At 39.6% G+C, this 21,325-nt stretch overlaps 1 protein-coding gene across 5 annotated transcripts in view; it reads right to left on the reverse strand.

Annotated features, from left to right (window-relative positions):
- Positions 1-21,325, reverse strand: part of Camsap2 (calmodulin regulated spectrin associated protein family member 2) — a 128,800-nt gene that overhangs the window by 40,777 nt on the left and 66,698 nt on the right. For 3 of the 5 annotated variants that reach the window (XM_045144406.1, XM_045144425.1, XM_004659538.2), the window contains exons 4-5: positions 19,181-19,264; positions 1,963-1,995 (exon numbers count right to left, since the gene is read on the reverse strand). In XM_045144406.1, coding sequence (XP_045000341.1) covers positions 1,963-1,995; positions 19,181-19,264 — 117 coding nt within the window. The remainder of the gene's footprint in view (positions 1-1,962; positions 1,996-19,180; positions 19,265-21,325) is intronic. The other 2 variants (XM_045144418.1, XM_004659540.2) reach the window with 1 other exon arrangement.

Below are 21,325 nucleotides of genomic sequence, written 5' to 3' on the forward strand. Positions count from 1 at the left end.
TTAAAGGCATGCACCACCATGCCTGGCTTTTAAAACCAACTTTAATATGAGGTTTGCACAACTTTCAGATACTTTTATCTGCAGTTCACGAAAGTAGAGCCCTTTACATTTGAACATCCTACATGCATTTAATTTTTTTAAAAACTATATAAATCACCTATTGGAGAAAGTATCCCATCTATCCCAGACTGGCCTCAAGTGACTTTGAAATGATCCTCTGGCCTTTACTTCCTGGCTGCTGGCATCTGAAGTTGTCAGGATACCTGTTGGGATTATATGCAGTGCAAGGAATCAAACCCAACAGGCCTATATTCCCAACCCATGCTATATGCTTTATAAACTCACTGCATGAAAATATTTCATGCTCTTTCTACAAACTTGAAAATTTGCCATTCAAAAGGAACACATTTCTTTGTGTCAACACTTACAGATATTTCTAATTACATTTTTCTTCCAGATGGTATAAAAGAGTTCCAATAGCTTAACTCTTCAGACTTAATCCTGAAATATCAGTTCATCATGTCAAAACAGAATTTAACAGTTCAGGTCCAACTGTTATGGGAAACTGAGTCACACAGAGATGGCAACAGAGATAGAGAATCAGAAAATTTATTCATGTCAACATGGACTTGGGAATAAGTTCTAAAGCCTGAGTACTGAGTGCTGATGGCTCAGAGATTTTACAGACAGTATGCCAGGCAGTCAACATCATCTTGAGCTCTTTATGCTATTGGTGGGTTATAAATTTCTAAGGTTACATGATTGGGGGGCACAAACAGAAACTTCCTTACCAATAAGTCAGTGATAAGAACATACAAATGTAGAACAGAAAGCTGGTTGTTCAGGGATGTTTGTGGCTATCGCTACACTAACCAGATAACATTCAAGCAGGGTGCAGCTGCACAGACAGGGATGAGACTCATGCTGTTTCCTTGGTAAAGCTTTTACAACAGAAACTTGTGTTTTAGAGTATCACTTGAATCGGCTTTCTGTGTTAAATGTGTTCTATCATACAATACTGGTGAAGGTACAGGTACAACGTTTGCTTTTTTAATCACACACAAACAATTAAATTCAAGATAAAAACAAAATGATTCCACCAAAAGTAATTTAAACATGCGATTTATTTCCAACTGCAATTTAAATTCACTTCTATTAAAAAAAAATTAATAGCTGGGTGTGGTGGTGTATGCCTTTAATCCCAGTACTCAGGAGGCAGAGGTAGGAGGATCGCCGTGAGTTTGAGGCCACCCTGAGACTACATAGTGCATTCCAGGTCGGCCTGAGCTAGAGTGAGACCCTACCTCAAAACAACAACAACAAAGAGATGGGCTGGGGAGATGGCTCAGTCAGTAAAACGCTTGCTGTACAAACATGAGGACCTGAGTTTAGATCCCAACACCCAGGTAACTACTAGGCAGGAACAGCAGCCAGCCTGTAATCCCAGTACTGGGTAAGCTGAGAGTGGGGGCACCCTGGGCAAGCTGGCTACCTAGACCAGCCAAACTGGTAAACTTTGGATTCCAGTGAGACTCCCTATATCAATAAATTTGAGAGGGTGATGGAGGAAAGACAACTGATGTCAACCTCTGTCCTCCACATGCATGTGCAAACATGTGCACCCATATAATATGAACACACACGCATGCATATTACACACAGACACATGCAAAAAAAAACTTAATGAAACTTTATATCCATTGGGTTGCTCTACCCACTTATTTATGGTCTCTGAATATTAATATTAGCAAAAGGATGCTCACACTATTTTTATAACTTTGAATCCAAACTTTGGCAAGATCTATCTTTCCATTTTGCACTATGAAAAAAAAAATCTTAAAATCTAATCTGTATTCAGTGAGTAGCAAATTTATGTGAAATGACTAAACCAGCAGGACATAAACAGTATCATTTTACAATTACAATTCTGGAGAGCAAATTGAAGTAGTGGGGCAAACTTACTGGAACCAGTTTCCAAAACCATTTGGAAGGAGACTTCAGAGGAAGCAATGGAAAAAAAGAGAGGAAAGCAAACAGTGAGGGAAATTCATTAGAATTATTTTCAAATAAGTTACAGCAGAGCTTCTAATATGGAGTTCCAAGTTTCAAGTTCTTATGACTTTTTAGTATTATTTAAAACTTTAGTTTCAGACACATAGGTTCCTAATAATAAAGACCACCACCTCCTCCCCTCTCTTCTCTCCTCATATAAAATTTCATTTTAGGATACCTAAGATATATGATATATCTGACAACAAAGAATTTTATTCCTAAGATTTGAAATTACATCATATTGAAAAATACATCTTGGGCTGGAGATGGCTTAGGGGTTAAGGTACTTGCCTGAAAAGCCTAAGGCCCCAGGTTTGATTTCTGATACCATACCCTAGTAAGCCAAATGCAAATGAAGGCACATGTGTCTGGAGTTCATTTGCAGTGGCCAGAGGCCCTGTTGTGCCCATTTATTCTCTCTCTCTGCCTCTTTCTCTCATAAATAAGTTAATAAATAACAATAAAATTAAGAAAGAAAGTGACAGCTATATCACAAAAAGTAAAAGATTCTAAGGTTAGCTATATAATCACAATTCTTAGACATTAGTAGACCAAGTCTGACAAAGGAATATTCTTTTTGAAAGGAAAGGGATGATCATTTCAATGAGTGTAAGTATAAAGCAAACAATAGTATAGTAAAATTTATGGAAATGTGTTAATAATTCTGCTATCTAGGGGTGACCTAAAGAGTATCATTTTTATTTTTATTTTTTTAAAAATTTTTTATTTGAGAGCGACAGACACAGAGAGAAAGACAGATAGAGGGAGAGAGAGAATGGGCGTGCCAGGGCTTCCAGCCTCTGCAAACGAACTCCAGATGCGTGCGCCCCCTTGTGCATCTGGCTAACGTGGGACATGGGGAACCGAGCCTCGAACCGGGGTCCTTAGGCTTCACAGGCAAGCGCTTAACCACTAAGCCATCTCTCCAGCCCCATCATTTTTATTTTTTTTTTTAATGAACTTATTTTTACATTTCCTGCAACAATTTCTGGCAGCTCTGAATAAAGAAATGTTGTTAAATGGAACTAAACTAAATGGGATGTGAGCTAAAATGCATATTCAATTGCTATGTAGAATGTTTTCCCTATATAAATTAATAAAACAATGTTACTTAGAAAAATGACATAATTAACCATTTTCAGGAACAGCAATAATCAGAAAGATGTTATCTCAAACATCAGCTTTACCATTCCCAATAAATTTTTCTCACAGCCTCATGAAGAATGATCCTAATAATTTTGCTGCATGTATAAAAATCTCCCATTTAATGAAAATTTTGGGGCAGCTACAGTTATAATGGCCATGGACATACAAGAACCACATTGAAAAGCAGGAAGACACTACAAATGTGTCAGTTTCCAATCTGTAACAGAAAATTTAAAAACAGAGAAGTACTTGTTTTCTGAACTAAGAGTGTCTACTGCATAGAAAGTGGATAAAGTGTTTGATATGTAAGCACAGAGGTGCCTGTAATCTCAGCACTGGGGAGGTGGAGATTAGAAATCCCTGAGGGTCATTTGCTAGCTAGTCTAGCTGAATCACTGATCTCTAGGTTCAATGAAAGAGAGAGACCTTGTTTTCAAGAAAAAGGAAGACTGCAATGGAAGACACCCAGTGTCAACCTCTAGTCTCCACATGTATGTACATACATGTGCCCAGTCCCACACATGTGTGGCCACACACAACCAACCATTCATCTACATTCTGTAACTCCAGGCTGGCCTCATACTCACAGCAACCCTCCTACCCTCAGCTTCCCACAGGCTTGGACTAAAGGTGTGTGCCATCACACCCAGCATGATCTCATACATATATACATATAGTTTGTTTTTTGGGTTTTGTTTTTTTTTAAATATTTTATTTATTTATTTATTTATCTGAAAGAGAAAGGAGGAGGGGGAGAGAGAGAGAGAATGGGCATGACAGGGTCTCTAGCCACTTTAAATGAACTTCAGACATGTGTGCCCCCTGTGCATCTGGCTAACATAGGACTTGGGGAATGGAACCTAGGTCCTTTAGCTTTGCAGGCAAATGTCTTAACCACTAAGCCATCCCTCCAGCCCACCCTTTTTTTCCCTTGAGGTGGGGTCTCACTCTAGTCCAGGCTGACCTAGAATTCACTATGTACTCTCAGGGTGGCCTTGAACTCCTGGCGATCCTCCTACCTCTACCTCCTGAGTGCTGGGATTAAAGGCGTGTGCCACCAGGCCCGGCTCATGATCATCATATATTTTAAAAATTTCTTTCTTGAGCTGGAGAGATGGCTTAACAGTTAATGCCTGTGCTTGCAAAATCTGAGAGCCAAGGTTCAATTCCTTAGTACCCATGTAAAGCCAGATACAAAAAGTGGTGCAAATATCTGGAGCTCGTTTACAGTGGCTAGAGGCCCTGGCACACCCATTCCCTCCCCAGCCTAAGTGTCTGTTTGCAGATAAATAATTTCTATTTTTAAAATAAAGATTCAGGCCGGGCATGGTGGCGCACGCCTTTAATCCCAGCACTCGGGAGGCAGAGGTAGGAGGATTGCCGTGAGTTCGAGGCCACCCTGAAACTCCATAGTGAATTCCAGGTCAGCCTGGGCTAGAGTGAGACCCTACCTCAAAACAAATAAATAAATAAATAAATAAATAAATAAATAAATAAAGAAAGAAAGAAAGAAAGAAAGAAAGAAAGAAAGAAAGATTTAAAAAGTGGGACATGGTGGTGCATGCCTTTAATTCCAGGACCAGAGAGGTAGGAGGACTGTTGTGAGTTCGAGGTCACCCTGAGATTACAGAGTGAATTCCAGGTCAGCCTGGGCTAGAATGAAAAACCAAAAAATTAAACTAAACTAAATTAAATTAAAAAATAAGGTTTATTACTTAACTTTGTCTACTGGTTTAGTAGGGCCTAGAAGTAATGATTCCCAAGAAGTAATGAGAGGCTTGAATATCCAAATTTTGTAATTTATAAATACTGTTAACTATCAAAAAGAGGGTCTTAAAGAAACTCATGGTTTCTTCCTAACAAGGAAGTTACAAAATGTGCTTCATTGGTCTATTAATATGTAAGAATCCAGGCTGGTGAGATGGCTTAGTGGTTAAGCGCTTGCCTGTGAAGCATAAGGGTCCTGGTTTGAGGCTTGATTCCCTAGGACCCACGTTAGCCAGATGCACAAGGGGGCGCACACATCTGGAATTCGTTTGCAGTAGCTGGAAGCCCTGGCATGCTCATTTTCTCTCTCTCTCAAATAAATAAAAAAATAAAAATATCTAAGAATCCTGTCCTAAGACAGGTACTAAAATAAGGGGCAAAAAGGCACAGAACTCATTTTGTTGTTTTTGGGTTTTATTTTTATGTTTATTTTTTATTTTTATTTTTTTCAAGGTAGAGTTTCACTCTAGCTCAGGGTGGCCTCAAACTCATGGTGATCCTCCTACCTCTGCCTCCCAAGTGCTGAGATTAAAGGTGTGTGCCACCATACCTGGCTTCACAGAAATGCATTTTGAAGGGGCCATATCTGGGACAATTTAAACATCAAAACAAATGCATACTAAAAATCTCCTCCATGTAGGTCAGCTGACAGAAAGCTGGAAAAATTATGCTGCACGCAGATCAATAGCAGAGAGAGAAATCACTAGTGGAGATACTCAACAGTGGAAGCTACAAGCCTTAAATTTGGCCAGCCAGGCCAAATGAGCCAATGAGTGAAATAGTGGTATATCTGTTATGGGGAAAACCAACTGCTCTCTAATTAGACTGGAGGCCCACTCCATGGGAGGGAACACATCACTGATACTGAAAACCTACAACAGGAGTAGTCATAAGCCCTAGGGGCATAACATCTGCTGGTGTCTGGATAAATATTACTCTCACTTTTGGTTAGAGAAGCTTCTCTTTTCAGATGGTAGTGACCTTGGGATGACTTAGAAGACACCACAGTGCTGAGAAGAAGTGACAGAGGAGTGCTCAGTACTGAAGTATCTCTATCACACTGTCCAAGGCTCAGGGTCCAGTGTGGAAGAGGTGGAGGAAAGATGTAAGTAAGAGTCAAAGGAAGGGTAGGACTCCTTAAAATATGTTCCTCTAGACACAAAATGGCCTGGATATCTATGACCTCATAGTGCCTGACACTGCCTACACAAGACCATCATAATAGGAGGAAAAAGATCATGACATCAAAAGAGGCCAATCGAGAGGGGAGAGGATATGATAGAGAGTGGGATTTCAAAGGGGAAAGTGGGGGGAGGGAGGGCATTACCATGGATTATTGTCTATAATTACAGAAGTTGTCAATAATTTTTTAAAAAATTTTAAAAATGCATAATATATTCCAGGACTGGTGCAAGAAAAAACCAAGATGAATTTGGAACATCATGTACTGCCTCAAAGTAAGGAAGTATTTTAAGGACGGGTGTCACCTGAAGAGTTCCTGATTAGCAAAGGGGATAAACAGCAACACAATAATGCCACAGTGAGTTATAACTCAACATATAGACATTATGAGTCCATATCATAATCAATCAATGAGAGAAGAGACAATAGTATTCCCAACAGAAAAAAAAACCAACAGCATGTGTGGATATTTTCTCATTCAAAGAACAAAATACCTCCCTAGGAGTTTAGAGTAGATAATGAACCCACTTCTAAAAAAGTAACATTTCTTTTTTTTTTTTTAATTTAAATTTATTTTTGTATTTATACTTTTTGGTTTTTCGAGGTAGGGTCTCACTCTAGTCCAGGTTGACCTGGAATTCACTATGTAGTTTCAGGATGGCCTCGAACTCATGGTGATCCTCCTACCTCTGCCTCCCGAGTGCTGTACCAACATGACTGTATACACAGTATGAACATAACTAATAAATAGGACTCCTTACAACGTGCTCCTCCAGACACAAAATGGCCTGCATATCCATGACCTCACCGTGCCTGACACTACCTACACAAGACCATCATAAGAGGAGGAAAAGATCATGGCATCAAAATAAAGAGAGACTAATGAGATGGGGAGGGGATATGATGGAGAATGGAATTTCAAAGGGGAAAGTGGGGGGGGGTATTACCATGAGGTGTTTTTTATAACCATGTTAATAAAAATTGAGAAAAAAAAGATAGTACCTAGTACACAGTAGGTGCTAAATAAACATTTGTTATTTTTAAAAAGGCGTGCACCACCACACCCAGCAAAAACAATTTCTAAAAGGGAAAAATATAGTACCTTTATAATGAAGAAGCTGCCTGATAAATACTATCTTTGCTAAGCACTGAAGGCTAGTATCAACAGCGTGTACTCACTGAAAGGGCTGTGCTGTGACACAACCTCTGTAGTGCTTCTTCACTTCAGGATGTGAGGATGATTTAACAGCAACATCTGTCGTCCCACTGATCTCCAGGGTTGATTTGGCTGATCTGGCTGGCTAGGTAGGTGTCCCCTTCCTCCCTCACTGCTTCATATGCATCCCTTTAGAAGCTGAGCACTTGGTCAAAGAGGACTGCCTTTCCCGAATAGAGGAAGACTGGTCTCCAGTCAAGGGTATAGGAGTAGCTGCACTCCCGTTAGAACCTCCATACAAGCTCTTAAGAAACTTACCTTCAGAGGTTGGAGAGATGGCTTAGAAGTTAAGGGGCTTGCCTGCAAAGCCTAAAGACCCAGGTTTGATTCCCCAGTACCCATGTAAAGCCAGATGTACAAGGTGGCACATGCATCTGGAGTTTGTTTGCAGTAGGTAGAGGCCCTGGTGTGCCCATTCTATCTCTACTTATAAATAAAAACACTGCCAGGCGTGGTGGTGCACGCCTTTAATCCCAGCACTCAGGGAGGCAGAAGTAGGAGAATTGCCATGATATCTTGGCCACCCTGAGACTACATAGTTAATTCCAGGTCAGCCTGGGCCAGAGTGAGACCCTACCTTGAAAAACCAAAAGAACAAAACAAAACATAAATAAAAAAACTTAAAAGAAACCTAACTTCAGTGTATTCATAAAAATTATCAGCCAGGCATGGTGGCACATGCCTTTAATCTCAGCAATCAGGAGGCAGAGGTAGGAGGATTGCCATGAGTTCAAGGCCACCCTGAGACTACATAGTGAATTCCAGGTCAGCCTGGGCTAGAGCAAACTTACCTCAAAAAACAAGAGCATAAACAAAAAATTATCAAACAATCCTAAATTGAGGGATATTGTGCAAAACACCTGAATAATACTAAAAAATGGTGTATTTATGAAAAAACTGGTGAAATCTACATAAAGTCTATAATATAGTTAACGTATGTACCCATGTGTGTTGCCAACTTAACACTGGAGAAAAATGGGTGATATTATATATTTTTTGAACTTCCTGCATTTTTTTTTGTGTCACTGTGACAAAATAACTGACATAAACAACTTAAGGAGAAAAATTGTTATTTTGTCTCAATTTCAGTCCATGGTTGCTTGGCCACAGTGTTTGGGCAGAAAATCATGGTGGCAGCTAGGTTTGACAGGAGGAGCTTCTTTCTTCATGACAAACTGGAAGCAGAAAGAGACTGATATAATTTAATTTCTTTTTTGAGGCAAGCCCAACAGACCCCCCTTTTTATGAGAGAGAGAAAAAATTGGTGCGCCAGGGCCTCAACCACTGTAATCAAACTCCAGACATGTGCACCCTCTTGTGCGCATGTGCAACCTTACATGCTCGTGTCACTGTGCATCTGGCTTATATGGGACATGGGGAGTTGAACATGAGTCCTTAGGCTTAACAGGCAAGTGCCTTCACTGCTAAGCTATCTCTCCATCCTGAGACTGATATAATTTAAATATAAAATGTCCCATATCATGTGTTTGAACACACTGGTCCCCAGATGGTGGTACTGTTTGGAAAAGTGGTGAAACCTTTAGGAGGTAGATCCTTGTGAAAGGAAATGAGTCTTTGGGTGTGGGTAGTGAGGTTTTATTGCCTGGCCTCACTTCCTGATGGCCCTCTGCTTCCTGCCTCTGGCTGAAACACGAACAGCCAGCCTGCCTTGCCCTCCTCACCACGATGGAAAGTATTCTTCAAAAGTGTAAACCAGACTAAACACTTTCCTCCTTTCTTAAGCTGCTTCTAGTCAGGTATTTGTTCACAGCAATGAGAAGCAGCCCCAGCAGGAAGGGAGCAGGGAAAATGTAGCAGCCAACAACATACCCAAGTGACTCACTTCCAGCTAGACACCACCTCCAAATCAGCTATTTAAATTGGAACTCCACCATTGGATTAGATTCTTCACCAGGTGAGAACTCTTAAGATCTGTTTCTGTTAGTGCCCTTGGAAATACATCCAGAGGCGTGCTTTACTAATCTAAGCATTTCTTAATCCAGTCAAACTGACCATCATTAGATATTACACTGTCCTTATACCCCCAAAAAGCTTATAAAGCAGGGGCCACAGTGATGGCTCAGCAGTGAAGGTGCTTGCTTGCAAAGCCTGAGAACCTGAGTTAGATTCCCCAATACTCATATAAAGCAAGATGCACAAAGTGGTACATGAGTCTAAAGTTAGTCTGCAGTGGCCAATGGCCCTGACACTTTCCCCCTTGCAAATAAATAAATATAGATATTTTAAATAAATAAAAGTAATGTATTTCCTTAAAAAAATAAAGCAAATGCAGGCTGGAGATACAGCTCAGCAGTTAAAAGCACTTCCTTGCAAAGCCTAACAACCCGGGTTCTTTTCCTTAGGACCAGGCCAGGCATGGTGGTACACACATTTAATCCCAGCATTCGGGAGGCAGAGATAGGAGGATCGCTTTTGAGCTTGAGGCCACCCTGAGACTACATAGTGAATTCCAGGTCAGCCTGGGATACAGCAAGACTCTACCTTGAAAAACCAATAAATAAATAAGTAAAAGCTAATCCCCAGTACCCACATAAAGCCAAATGCACAAAATGTCACATGCATCTGGAGTTTGTTTGGAGTGGCAGGAAACCCTGGCATGCTCATTCTCCCTGTCTCTCTAATGAATACATAATTAAATATTTTTAAAAGGAAACAAATGAAGTTTATAGCTCATTAAATAAAAATTCATTGATTCATACAGAAAATAGATGGATGATAAGCAGAAGAGATAGTTTCTTACTTTTAACAGAAAGCTGACTAATAAGTACAGAAGAAATGAGGTCTTCAGAAAACCGCCACTGTGTAACCATTACAGTAAAACTCTACGTATCATAAATGAATGCTAATTTTAGAGTCAAAGGAAACTTTAGAGAGAGGAAGGATACATGTGCTGTCAAATCACCTCATCTCAAACTACTCCTTACAAAAGGAAAAAAATAACCATGTAATGAAGAAACCAAACAGGGGCTAGTGAAAATGGCTTACTGCTTAAGGTGCTTGCCTATGAAATCTAAAGACCCAGGTTTGATTCCCCAATACTCACATAAGCCAGATGCACAAGGTGGCAAATGCTTCTGGCATTTGCAGTGGCTGGAGGCCCTGATACACCCATTCTCGCCCCCACCCTTCTCTTTCAAATAAATAATGTAAGAAGATTTAAAAAGGAAAGAAAGAAACCAAATAGGGATAGAAAGATGGCTTAGCGGTAAAGGTGCTTGCCTGCAAAACCAAAGGACCCAGGTTCAATTCCCTAGGATCCATGTAAGCCAGATGGACAAGGTAGCACATACATCTGGAGTAGCTGTAGGCCCTGACATGCTCATTCTCTATCTATCTACTTTTTCTCTCTCTCATAAGTAAATTTAAAAATCTTATTTTAGCAGGGCATGGTGGCACACACCTTTAATCCCAGTACTCAGGAGGCAGAGATAGGAGGATCTCTGTGAGTTTGAGGCCACCCTAAGAATATAGAGTGAATTACAGGTCAGCCTGGGCTAGAGTGAGACCCAACTTGAAAAACAAAAAACAACAACAAAATTATTTTAGAAAAAAGAAACCAACTGGTTGATTACCAATTGATCAAAATTAGCATTACCAGGCTGAAGAGATGGCTTAGCAGTTAAGGCACTTGCCTGCAAAGCCAAAGGACCCAGGTTTGATTTCCCAGGACCCACGTAAGCCACATGCATAAGGTGGTGCATGCATCTGGAGTCTATCTGTAGTGGCTGGATGCCCTAGTGTGCCCATTCTCTCTTTCTCTCTCCCCATCTCTCTTTCTCTCTCTCTCAAATAAATTTTTAAAATTTCGAAATTAAAGCCAGGCATGGTGGCATGTGCCTTTAATTCCAGCACTTGGGAGGCAGAGGTAGGAGGATTGCCGTTGAGTTTGAGGCCACTCTGAGACTACAAAGTGAATTCCAGGTCAGCCTGGGCTAGAGTGAGACCCTCCCTTGAAAAACCAACCCCTCCAAAAAACAAAATTAGCATTATTTAGCCAGGCATGGTGGCACTTCCTTCTTTCATCCCTCCCTCCTTCCTTCATTATAGTTAGAGAGAGAAAGAGACAGAGACAGAGATAATGGGCACACCAGGGCCTATAGCCACTGCAAATAACTCCTGATGCATGCGCCACTCTGTGCATCTGGTTTATGTGAGTTCTAGGGAATCGAACCTGGGCCCTTTGGCTTTGTAGGCAAGTGCCTTATGTGCTAAACCATCTCTATAGCCTAAGTTTAATATTTAAACATTAAGCTTTATTTTCTATATAGTCAGTATTCTGAACTTAAGAGCCCAAGAGTTTGAGATCACACTGAGCAACACAGATCTCACATCTCCAATTAATCAATCAATCCTCAACTAGTCAACTCAATAATTCCCAATTATGCCTTTTGTTTGTAACTCAGCATTTCTATTCATATCATTTCTTATAACTTAGTGCCTTTCCATGTTATTGTGGTGGTTTGACTTAGGTGTCCCCTATGAACTTTGGTGTTTGGAATGCTAGGTTCCCAGCTGATGATTTGCGAATTAATGCCTCCTGGGGGCAGTGTATTGTTGGAGGTGGGCTTATGGGTGTTATAGCCAGCTCTCCCTTGCTAGTGGTGAGCAGCTTCCCCTTTTATTATTGTCCACCTGATGTTAGCCAGGGGGTGTTATTCACCCTCTGCTCATGCCGTCGTTTGACCCTGCCATCATGGAGCTTCCCCTTGAGCCTGTAGGCCAAAATAAACCTTTTTTCCCCCCACAAGCTGCTCGTGGTTGGGTGATTTCTGCCAGCAATATGAACCTGACTGCAACATATATAAATATATGTGTGTGTGTGCGTGTGTGCGCGCGCGCGCACACGCGCGCATGTATGTATGTATGTATTTCAAGGTAGGGTCTCACTCTAGCCCAGGCTGATCTGGAATTCAATATGGAGTCTCAGGGTAGCCTTGAACTCAAGGCAGTCCTCCTACCTCTGCTTCGCAAGTGCTGGGATTAAAGGCATGTGCCACCACACTTGGCATTTTCCATACGTTATAAAAACCTATACAGGATGGAGAAATGGCTTAGCAGTTAAGGCACTTGCCTGCAAAGCCCAAGGACCCAGGTTCAATTCCCCAGTATCCTCATAAGCCAGATGCACAAGGTGATACATGTGCCTGGAGTTTGTTTGCAATGGCTAAGGACCTGGCAGGCCCATTCTCTGTCTCTAGTTGCCTCTCTGTCAAATAAATAAGTAAACTAATTAATTAAGTTAAGTACAAGAAAAGAAAACCAAAGAAATGAAATGAAATAAAAAACCCTACACTCAGGCATGTTAAATCTCACATCCTCTAGGGACCTTTCTAGGTATTATTATATATATAGTTATAAATCTATTCATAATAATATACATAGAAAAAAGTCTGTGATAACCAACTACTTACTATGTTCACAAACCTTTCTGTTTCTGAGGCTCTTATGTTTATTAATGTAATGAGAAAGGGGCAACTGAGAATAATTTTAGTCACAAAGTTGGGAACCATTTAATCCAGTCTTTTAATGTTTACAAATAAACAAAATGAGGCCCAAGATACAGTGGACAGCAGAACTGTCTGACTTTAGTGTAGCACTCACTATATAATAGTGCTCTTTTTTTGGTTGTTTTAATTTTTGCGGGGGGATAAGCGGAGAGAGAGTAGACAGAGAGTTAGAAAGAATGGGCAGGTCAGGGCTTGAAGCCACTGCAAACGAACTCCAGATACATGTGCCACTTTGTGCATCTGGCTTTATGTGGGTACTGGGGAATTAAACTCAGTTTGTTAGGCTTTGCAGGCAAGTGCCTTAGCTGTTGATCAGCTCTCCAGCCATTGTGGGTTTTTTTTTGTTGTTGTTGTATTTTTGAGGCAGGGTCTTGCTCTAGCCCAGGCTGTCCTAAAATTCACTATGTAGTCTCACGGTGGCCTCAAACTCACAGCGATACTCCTACCTCTACCTCTCAAGTGCTGGGATTAAAGGCATGCGCCACCACACTCAGCTTTATTTATATACTTATGTGTGTGTGTGTGTGTATAGGTTTTTGATCTTTGTGAATTTATTTTGTTTTTATTTTATTTTATTTGTAAGCAGAGAGAGAGTCAGACAGACAGACAGAAAAAAGAGAAAAGGGATGCTCCAGGGCCTTCTGCCACTGAAGATGAACTTCAGACACATGCACCACTCTGTGCATCTGGCTTTACTTAGGCACTAGGGATACAGCCCAGGTATTTAGGCTTTGCAAGCAAGTGCTTAAACCTCTGAGCCATCTCTCCAGTCCTGTACAAACTCTTTTAAGAAGATGAATACGAATGTTGGACTTAATGTTATTCTGGCCATAAATGTTAACCTCCAGATTTAGCAAATAAGCATTCAATTGTCCAAGTAATGCAAAAATATCCATGCAATCTATACCAAAATTTGTTCTTTTATGGCATTCAAATTTAGCTGAGCATCCTACTTTAGAGTGGAAAGTGATATTAGAAGCAAAATGAATAGTTTGGACCCCCCCCCCCAAAAAAAGAAAGAAAGAAAGAAAGGAAAATAGGACTGGAGAGATTGCTTAGTGGTTAAGGTGCTTGTCTGCAAAGCCTAAGGTTCAGTTCCCCAGTTCCCACGTAAGCCAGATGCACAAGGTGGTACATGCATCTGGAGTCTGTTTGCAATGGCTAGAGGCCGTGGCTAATCCATTCTTTCTCTTTCTCCCCCTTTCCCTCTCAAATAAATAAGTAAATTAAAATAAAATATTAAAGAAAAAAAGAAAAATAGTAATGGAAAACTGTTTATAAAAACATTTTCCTAAGATACGCACTGCTTGAAATATCATCCTCTTAGGACATTCACCAATTCAACAATTAGAAATACACCATCATAGGATCTAATAGCCTAAAGAAACAGCTTTGAAATATTTAATTTCAGAAATCTCATTAACAGTATATAGTACAAGTATCCTTCAACATATGTATAAATTTTACCATGAATATGGTTATAAAAAGAAGCTTCAGGGCCGGAGAGATGGCTTAGCGGTTAGAAGCTTAAGAACCCCGGTTCGAGGCTCAATTCCCTAGGATACACGTTAGCCAGATACACAAGGGGGGGTGCATGCATCTGGAATTTGTCTGCAGTGGCTGGAAGCCCTGGTGCGCCTGTTCTCTCCCACTCTCTCTGCCTTTTTGTCTGTCACTCTCAAATAAATAAATAAAAATAAACCAAAAATTAAAAAAAGAAGCTTCAGGGCTGGGAAGATGGCTAAGTGGTTAAAAGCGCTTGCTTGTTGCTGGGTGTGGTGGCACACACCTTTAATCCCAGCATTTAGGAGGCAGAGGTAGGAGAATCGCCGTGAGTTCCAGACCAGCCTGAGACTACATAGTGAATTCCAGGCCGGCCTGGACTAGAGTGAGACCCTGCCTTGAAAAACAAAAATCTCTTGCTTGCAAAACCTGACAACCTAGGTTCGATTCCCTAGTACCCACATAAAGCCAGATGCACAAAGTAGCACATGCATCTGCAATTTGCAATGGCAGGAGGGCTTGACGTGCCTATACTCACTCTCTCTATTTCTCCCCTGCCCATCTCCTCTTTCAAAAACAAACAAACAAACAAACAAAAAACTTAGCACAGTTTCAAAAAAATATATAGTGGGGAGGGATAATGATTATAGCATATTGTCTATATGTATGGAAACTCAAAATAAAGCTAAAACAAGTTTAAGAAAATAAATTCTATTGAACATCTGAGATGACAGGAGTTGAGGGAGGCTATAAGGTTAAGAAATGTTCTCATCCAACATCATCAACTCTGGCTATGGCTGGTAAATCACAGCCATCAGGCTCAGGCATGGGAGGATGAATTGCTAGACCAGTCAGCTGAAATAAGTGGAAAGAGTGGCAACTACGGATTACCATATAGTAACATGAAAGGATAAGTTGTTTTATTTCTCATTCTATGAAAACAACATGATCATGAAGTTTGCTTTTACAGACTGAAATCAAGAACAGAATATTTTCAGCAAAACTCAGTAATACATATAAAAAAAAAATAAAAACAAGCCAGGCGTGGTGGCGCACGCCTTTAATCCCAGCACTCGGGAGGCAGAGGTAGGAGGATTGCCATGAGTTCAAGGCCACCCTGAGATGACAGACTTAATTCCAGGTCAGCCTGGACCAGAGTGAGACCCTACCTCGAAAAAAACAAAAAAAAATAAATAAATAAAATAAAATAAAAATAAAAACAACAACTCCTGGGCTGGAAAGATGGCTTAGTGGTTAAGGCATTTGTCTGCAAAGCCAAAGGATCCCAGTTCAATTCTCCAGGACCCACGTAAGCCAGATGTACAAAGGGGGTATGCATCTGGAGTTCATTTGCAGCAGCTAGATGCCCTGGTGTGCCCATTCTCCCCCCCATCTCAAATATATATGTATGTATGTACATATGTATGTATGCATGCATGCATGCATGCATGTATATAAACTCCTGTTATTTAACAGAGCAGGGTTCCTTTTCCTACTAAATTCTATAACAATGTGTTTCTTCATAATGATGACACTTGTAGGTGTACTTTATTTCAGATTTTAGTAATGTGAAAAAATATCAAATTTATTTATTTTTGAAAATTTTTTGTATTTGATTTTATTATTTTTTATATTAGAGAAAGGGAAAGAAGGAGGGAGGGAGGGGGGGAGAGAGAATGAGTAGGCCAGGGCCTCCAACCACGGCAAACAAACTCCAGACACATGCACCACCTTGTTCATCTGGTTTACTGAGTCCTGGGGAATCGAATCCAAGTCCTTTGCCTTTGCAGGCAAGTGCCTTAATCACTAAGCCATCTCTTCAGCCCTCAAATTTATTTTAAGGGGACTGAGATGTACCTTAGTGGTATAGTATTTGCCTAGCATGTGCCAATCCCAAACATCACATACACATATATAGCTTCTAACATACATTTTAAAAATGAAGGTGTAGGGCTGGAGAGATGGCTTAGCAGTTAAGTGCTTGCCTGAGAATGGGCCCTGGCACGCCCATTCTTTCTCTCATTCTGTCTGTCACTCTTAAATAAATAAAAATACACAAAAAATAAAAATAAAAAATAAACTAAAATGAAGGTGTAAATGCTATGTGCCAAAATAAAGATGTATACTAAACCACATGTTGAAAAAATGAACTTATTTAGTCACTCATTCAACAATATCAGTTGTACAAGATATGAGTGACTTAGTGGGGCTAAATGCTACAAAAGTCATAGTGATGTAACATAAGTAGTGTCTGTATTACAGTTTGATTTTCTAAAGGTCACTCAATCTGATTTGTTTGAAATACAAATGAATTTTTTTCATAGTAATGGTATTTATATGTCCTATACCAGCATATAAAATCACTATTAATCCATAATGTGTTTCTTTTTTTTATTTTTATTTATTTATTTGAGAGTGACAGACAGAGAGAGAAAGAGGCAGTTAGAGAGAGAGAGAGAGAGAGAATGGACAAGAGAGAGAGAAGGGGCACCCAGCCACTGCAAACGAACTCCAGACGCGTGTGCCCCTTGTGCATCTGGCTAACGTGGGTCCTGGGGAATTGAGCCTCGAACTGGGGTCCTTAAGACTTCACAGGCAAATGCTTAACTGCTAAGCCATCTCTCCAGCCCCCATAATGTGTTTCTAATAGTACAAAATAATTATAAATAATAGAGATTTTTATGAAAAAAATTCATTAGTGTTATAATTTAAAATGAGGTTGCCATAATCTTAAGATTTAGAAAAGCAAGAGAAGGGAACTAATAGGCAAGGACTCTGGGATGTGAGAGGGAAGAGACAGAGACAGAAGTTGGTTAAAGTCAGCAAAATAAAATGTAATCAATCTGGCATGACAGGGAGAAAAAAGGGAATTCTATTCTAATATACTACTAAGGAAAAGACTACAACAAAATTAAAATGGAAGATTTAGCACAGAACATATTTGCATGAACAAGTCAATAAGCTTAATGGAAGAAAACATTGTGATCCCAAAATATGAAATAAAAACAGGTTTTAGGTTTTGTATAAAATTTTATTCATGAATTTGAAAACAAACCAAAGTTTCCATTTCTCTCTTTCCTTTCCTTCTTTTGGAGGCATCAATGCCTAATAAGAAACGCCCCCAAATGAGAAGAAGTACTATATAATAATGAAGAGACTTAAATAATCCAAATGGAATATATGATCTCTGAAAAATCTTAATTTCTAGTCTCTCAATTCTAATACTATACATGTTTAAAAGCTTCTTTTAGGCCAGGTGTGGTAGTGCATGCCTTTAATCCTAGCATTTGGGAGGCAGAGGTAGGAGGATCACTGTGAGTTTAAGGCTATTCTGAGACTACATAGTGAATTCCTGGTCAGCCTGGGCTAGATCAAGACCCTACCTTAAAAAAAAAAAAAAAAAAAAAAAAAAAAAGCCAGGTGTGGTGGCGCATGCCCTTAATCCCAGCACTTGGGAGGCAGAAGTAGGAAGATTGCCATGAGTTCAAGGCCACCCTGAGACTACACAGTAATTCCAGGTCAGCCTGGACCAGCGTGAGACCCTACCTTGAGAAAAACAAAAAAGAGAGAGAGAGAGAGAAGAAAAAAGCTACTTCCATTCCCTCTGTATCTCTTTCTCTGAAATAAATAATTTTTTCTTAAAGAAATGTAAAAGCCAGGTGTGGTGGCACACACCTTTAGTCCCAGAATTCAAGAGGCCACCATGAGATTGCATAATGAATTCCTGGTCAGCCTGAGCTAGAGTGAAACACTACCTCAAAAAAAAAAAAAAAAAAAGAATGAGTCAGCCACCTTTAATCCCAGAACTCAAGAGGCAGAGGTAGGAGGATCACTATGAGTTTGAGGCCACCCTGAGACTACATAGTTAATTCCAGGTCAGCCTGAGCTGGAGTGAAACCCTACCTCGAAAAACCAAAAAAGAAAAGAAATGTAAGTAAGATATACTATATTGTTAGATAGACTTTTAGTCTAAGAATGTGAAAAGCACACAATTTGGTTCCAAAGAAGAAAACTCTAGAAACCTATTTAGAATGCTGTGTGTTTAGTTACACACGCATTTCTGTGCATATGAGTGTGGAGCCTAAGGACAACCTCAGGTGTCATTACTTGGCTGCAATCCATTTGCTTTAAGACAGAGTCGTTCATTGGCCTTAAAGTCACCAATGAGGCCAGACCTGCTGGACAGTGAATCCTAGGGAGTAACCTGTTTTCATGTCCTTGGTAGTAGGATTACAAGTGCACATTATCATGATGACTTCTTTTATGTGGGTTCTGGGGATCAAACTCAGGTACTCTGCTTGCAAGACAACCATTTTACTGACTGAGCTATTCATACAGCTCTACATTCAAACTTCTGCCAAAACTAATGAAACAATGAACTATTAATTTTCCCAAAAAAATCAAATTCTAGACATTGACAATTTTTCACAAGCACTACCATCCAACTAACCTTTATTTATACTTCTAATTACTGCTTATGATGTTGGCTTCCTAAAGTACAGTTAGCATTTAAAAAAACTCAGTAAGTATTAATATCTCCTAAACAATATATGCTTGAATATATTATCATAAAAGAAGTTTTTAAAACTTGATATACAGCCGGGTGCAGTGGTGCAGGCCTTTAATCCCAGCACTTAGGAGGCAGAAGTAGGAGAATCACCATGAGTTCAAGGCCACCTTGAGACTACACAGTGAATTCCAGGTCAGCCTGAGCTAGAATGAGACATTACCTCGAAAAACAAAAGCAAACAAAAAGATTGATATATATATATATATATATATATACCTTTTGACCTCCTGGTGCTTCAGCTGCATGATGTTCTTTCAGTTTTTGTTCTTGTTCCATTATGTCTTTCAAATGCTCATTTACCTTAAAATATGTAAAAAAAAATTGATTTATATCCCAATATAACAAAGGTAATATAGAATGCCTGCTCATATCCCTAATATGAGTAGCATTCAAATGAAGAAATATTCATTTTTCCAACCAGAATACATTATGTTAGCTTTGTTTGATATTCTAAAATTTATTCACTAATTTATAAAATGGTTATTAAACATCTACTGTGTGCCAGAAATTGTTATAATGCTACAGAGAGAAAAGGTGTTCAATATATCACTTTTAATGCTTAGGAAGCAAAATAATACTTCTTAAAGTAAAAATTTCATTATCTATTTTAGAACTAGTAAATTAAAATTGTTTTCACTTAAGACATTTTTATTATTAACAACAAATACTAAGTCAAGATTTTAAGCTGTAATTTCACAGACAAATTCAGGGATCATGAGTAAGTATTAATGCAGTCACAGTTCAACCACACTTAAGACATGTGCTAAATTATGCAAATGAACTCTTCTCAAAAGAAGGCCTAATTTCACAGATATCATCAGACAATGCAAGCTAGTATAGGCAGAGATGTAGACAATACTGGGTTTTGAGATGATGATTTTTAGATCACAATCGTAGTACAATCAGTGTTTAAATTTATTAACAATGGCACTCTAGGAAAACCAAAGCCACTGGCCATCAAACTTTTCATCCCCATTTTGTTTCTATCACTGGAGAATTGTCTCTCTTTAAACTGAGCTCTGTCACTTAAACTTTTCTAATTATATTTTATCAAACAAGTTTTGGTATTTATAACCCACGTTTGTAACATGCTGCCAAAAGCACTAATATTTTATGTCTTCGTAATGGTAGCTGAAACATAAGGGAATTTTATTAACTTCCATGTATCACTAAGCATTTGGACTATGTATCAATGAGGGGAAAAGAGAAAGCCAGGATTAAAACCTGGGGGAACTTTGTAACTTTTTCTGTTCTTTCTTTTTATGCCAGTTATACGTCAGATGCTGTATTAAGTGGTTATAGAGAGGTTATACAGTGCAAAGCCACAATGGTCTTGTTTTCATAAAATAAGGGTGCTAGGAGCCCTCCCACTTGCAATAATCTAACAAAAAAAGGTAAGTACAAAATAATGGGAACAAGGAGACCTATTTTAGAAAGCATACTTGTATCAGAAAAGGCCTCTGCTGTAGCCTGCATGTTCGTTCCCCAGTATCCATATACTAAAACTTTTTTTTACATTACTGTTGTTTATGTGACTGCAGGCATGCATATTATGTGTACATGTGGAAGTCAAAGGACCTTGAGACAGTCTCTTGTTCACAAGCTTCCAAATGCCTGTTTCTACCTTCCATCTCACTGCAAGGGGTCTGGGATTATAGACATTCCCTACTGTATCCTACTTTATGTGTATTCTAGGGAATCCCAACTCAGTTTGTCAGGCTTGCACAACAAGCACTTTTACCCACTGAGCTATCTCCACAGGAACCCCCCACCATAGACTAAAATTCAGTACCCAATGATGTAGTAATGAGAGGTGGGACTTTTGAGAAGTAATTATAGCATGTGGCCCAGTCCTCACAAATGGGAGAGATGCCTTTATAAAACAGGGTGGCACAATCCTTTAATCCCAGCACTCAGGAGGCAGAGGTAGAAGGGTCACCATGAGTTCAAGGTCACCCTGAGACTACATAGTGAAATCCAGGTGAGCCTGAACTAGAGAGAGAACTTACCTTGAGGAAAAAGAAGGGGGGAGGGGAAGAAAGAGCCCTGGCCCTTCCTGCCATGTGAACAACAAGGCAGCAAGAATAGAGGACAAGCTTTCACCAGACAATGAATAAACTGACACCTTTGTTGAGGACTTCCTAGGTTCTACAATTGTGAGAAAATCTCTACTGTTTATAAATTACTTAGTACAATGTATTTTGTTATAGCACCTGGAACAGACTAGGAGAGAGTGTCTTTGAGAGGTAACTTTAAGCTGAGACCTAAAGAGGAAAGGAAAAGTAGTCACAATATGAGTAGAGCAAATAGTATCCTAGACCGAGAATGAGAAACACAAGCAAAGGCTCTGGTAGTGGGAAA

Source organism: Jaculus jaculus, chromosome 1 (genome assembly GCF_020740685.1).
Source record: "Jaculus jaculus isolate mJacJac1 chromosome 1, mJacJac1.mat.Y.cur, whole genome shotgun sequence".
Taxonomy (NCBI): Eukaryota; Metazoa; Chordata; class Mammalia; order Rodentia; family Dipodidae; genus Jaculus; species Jaculus jaculus.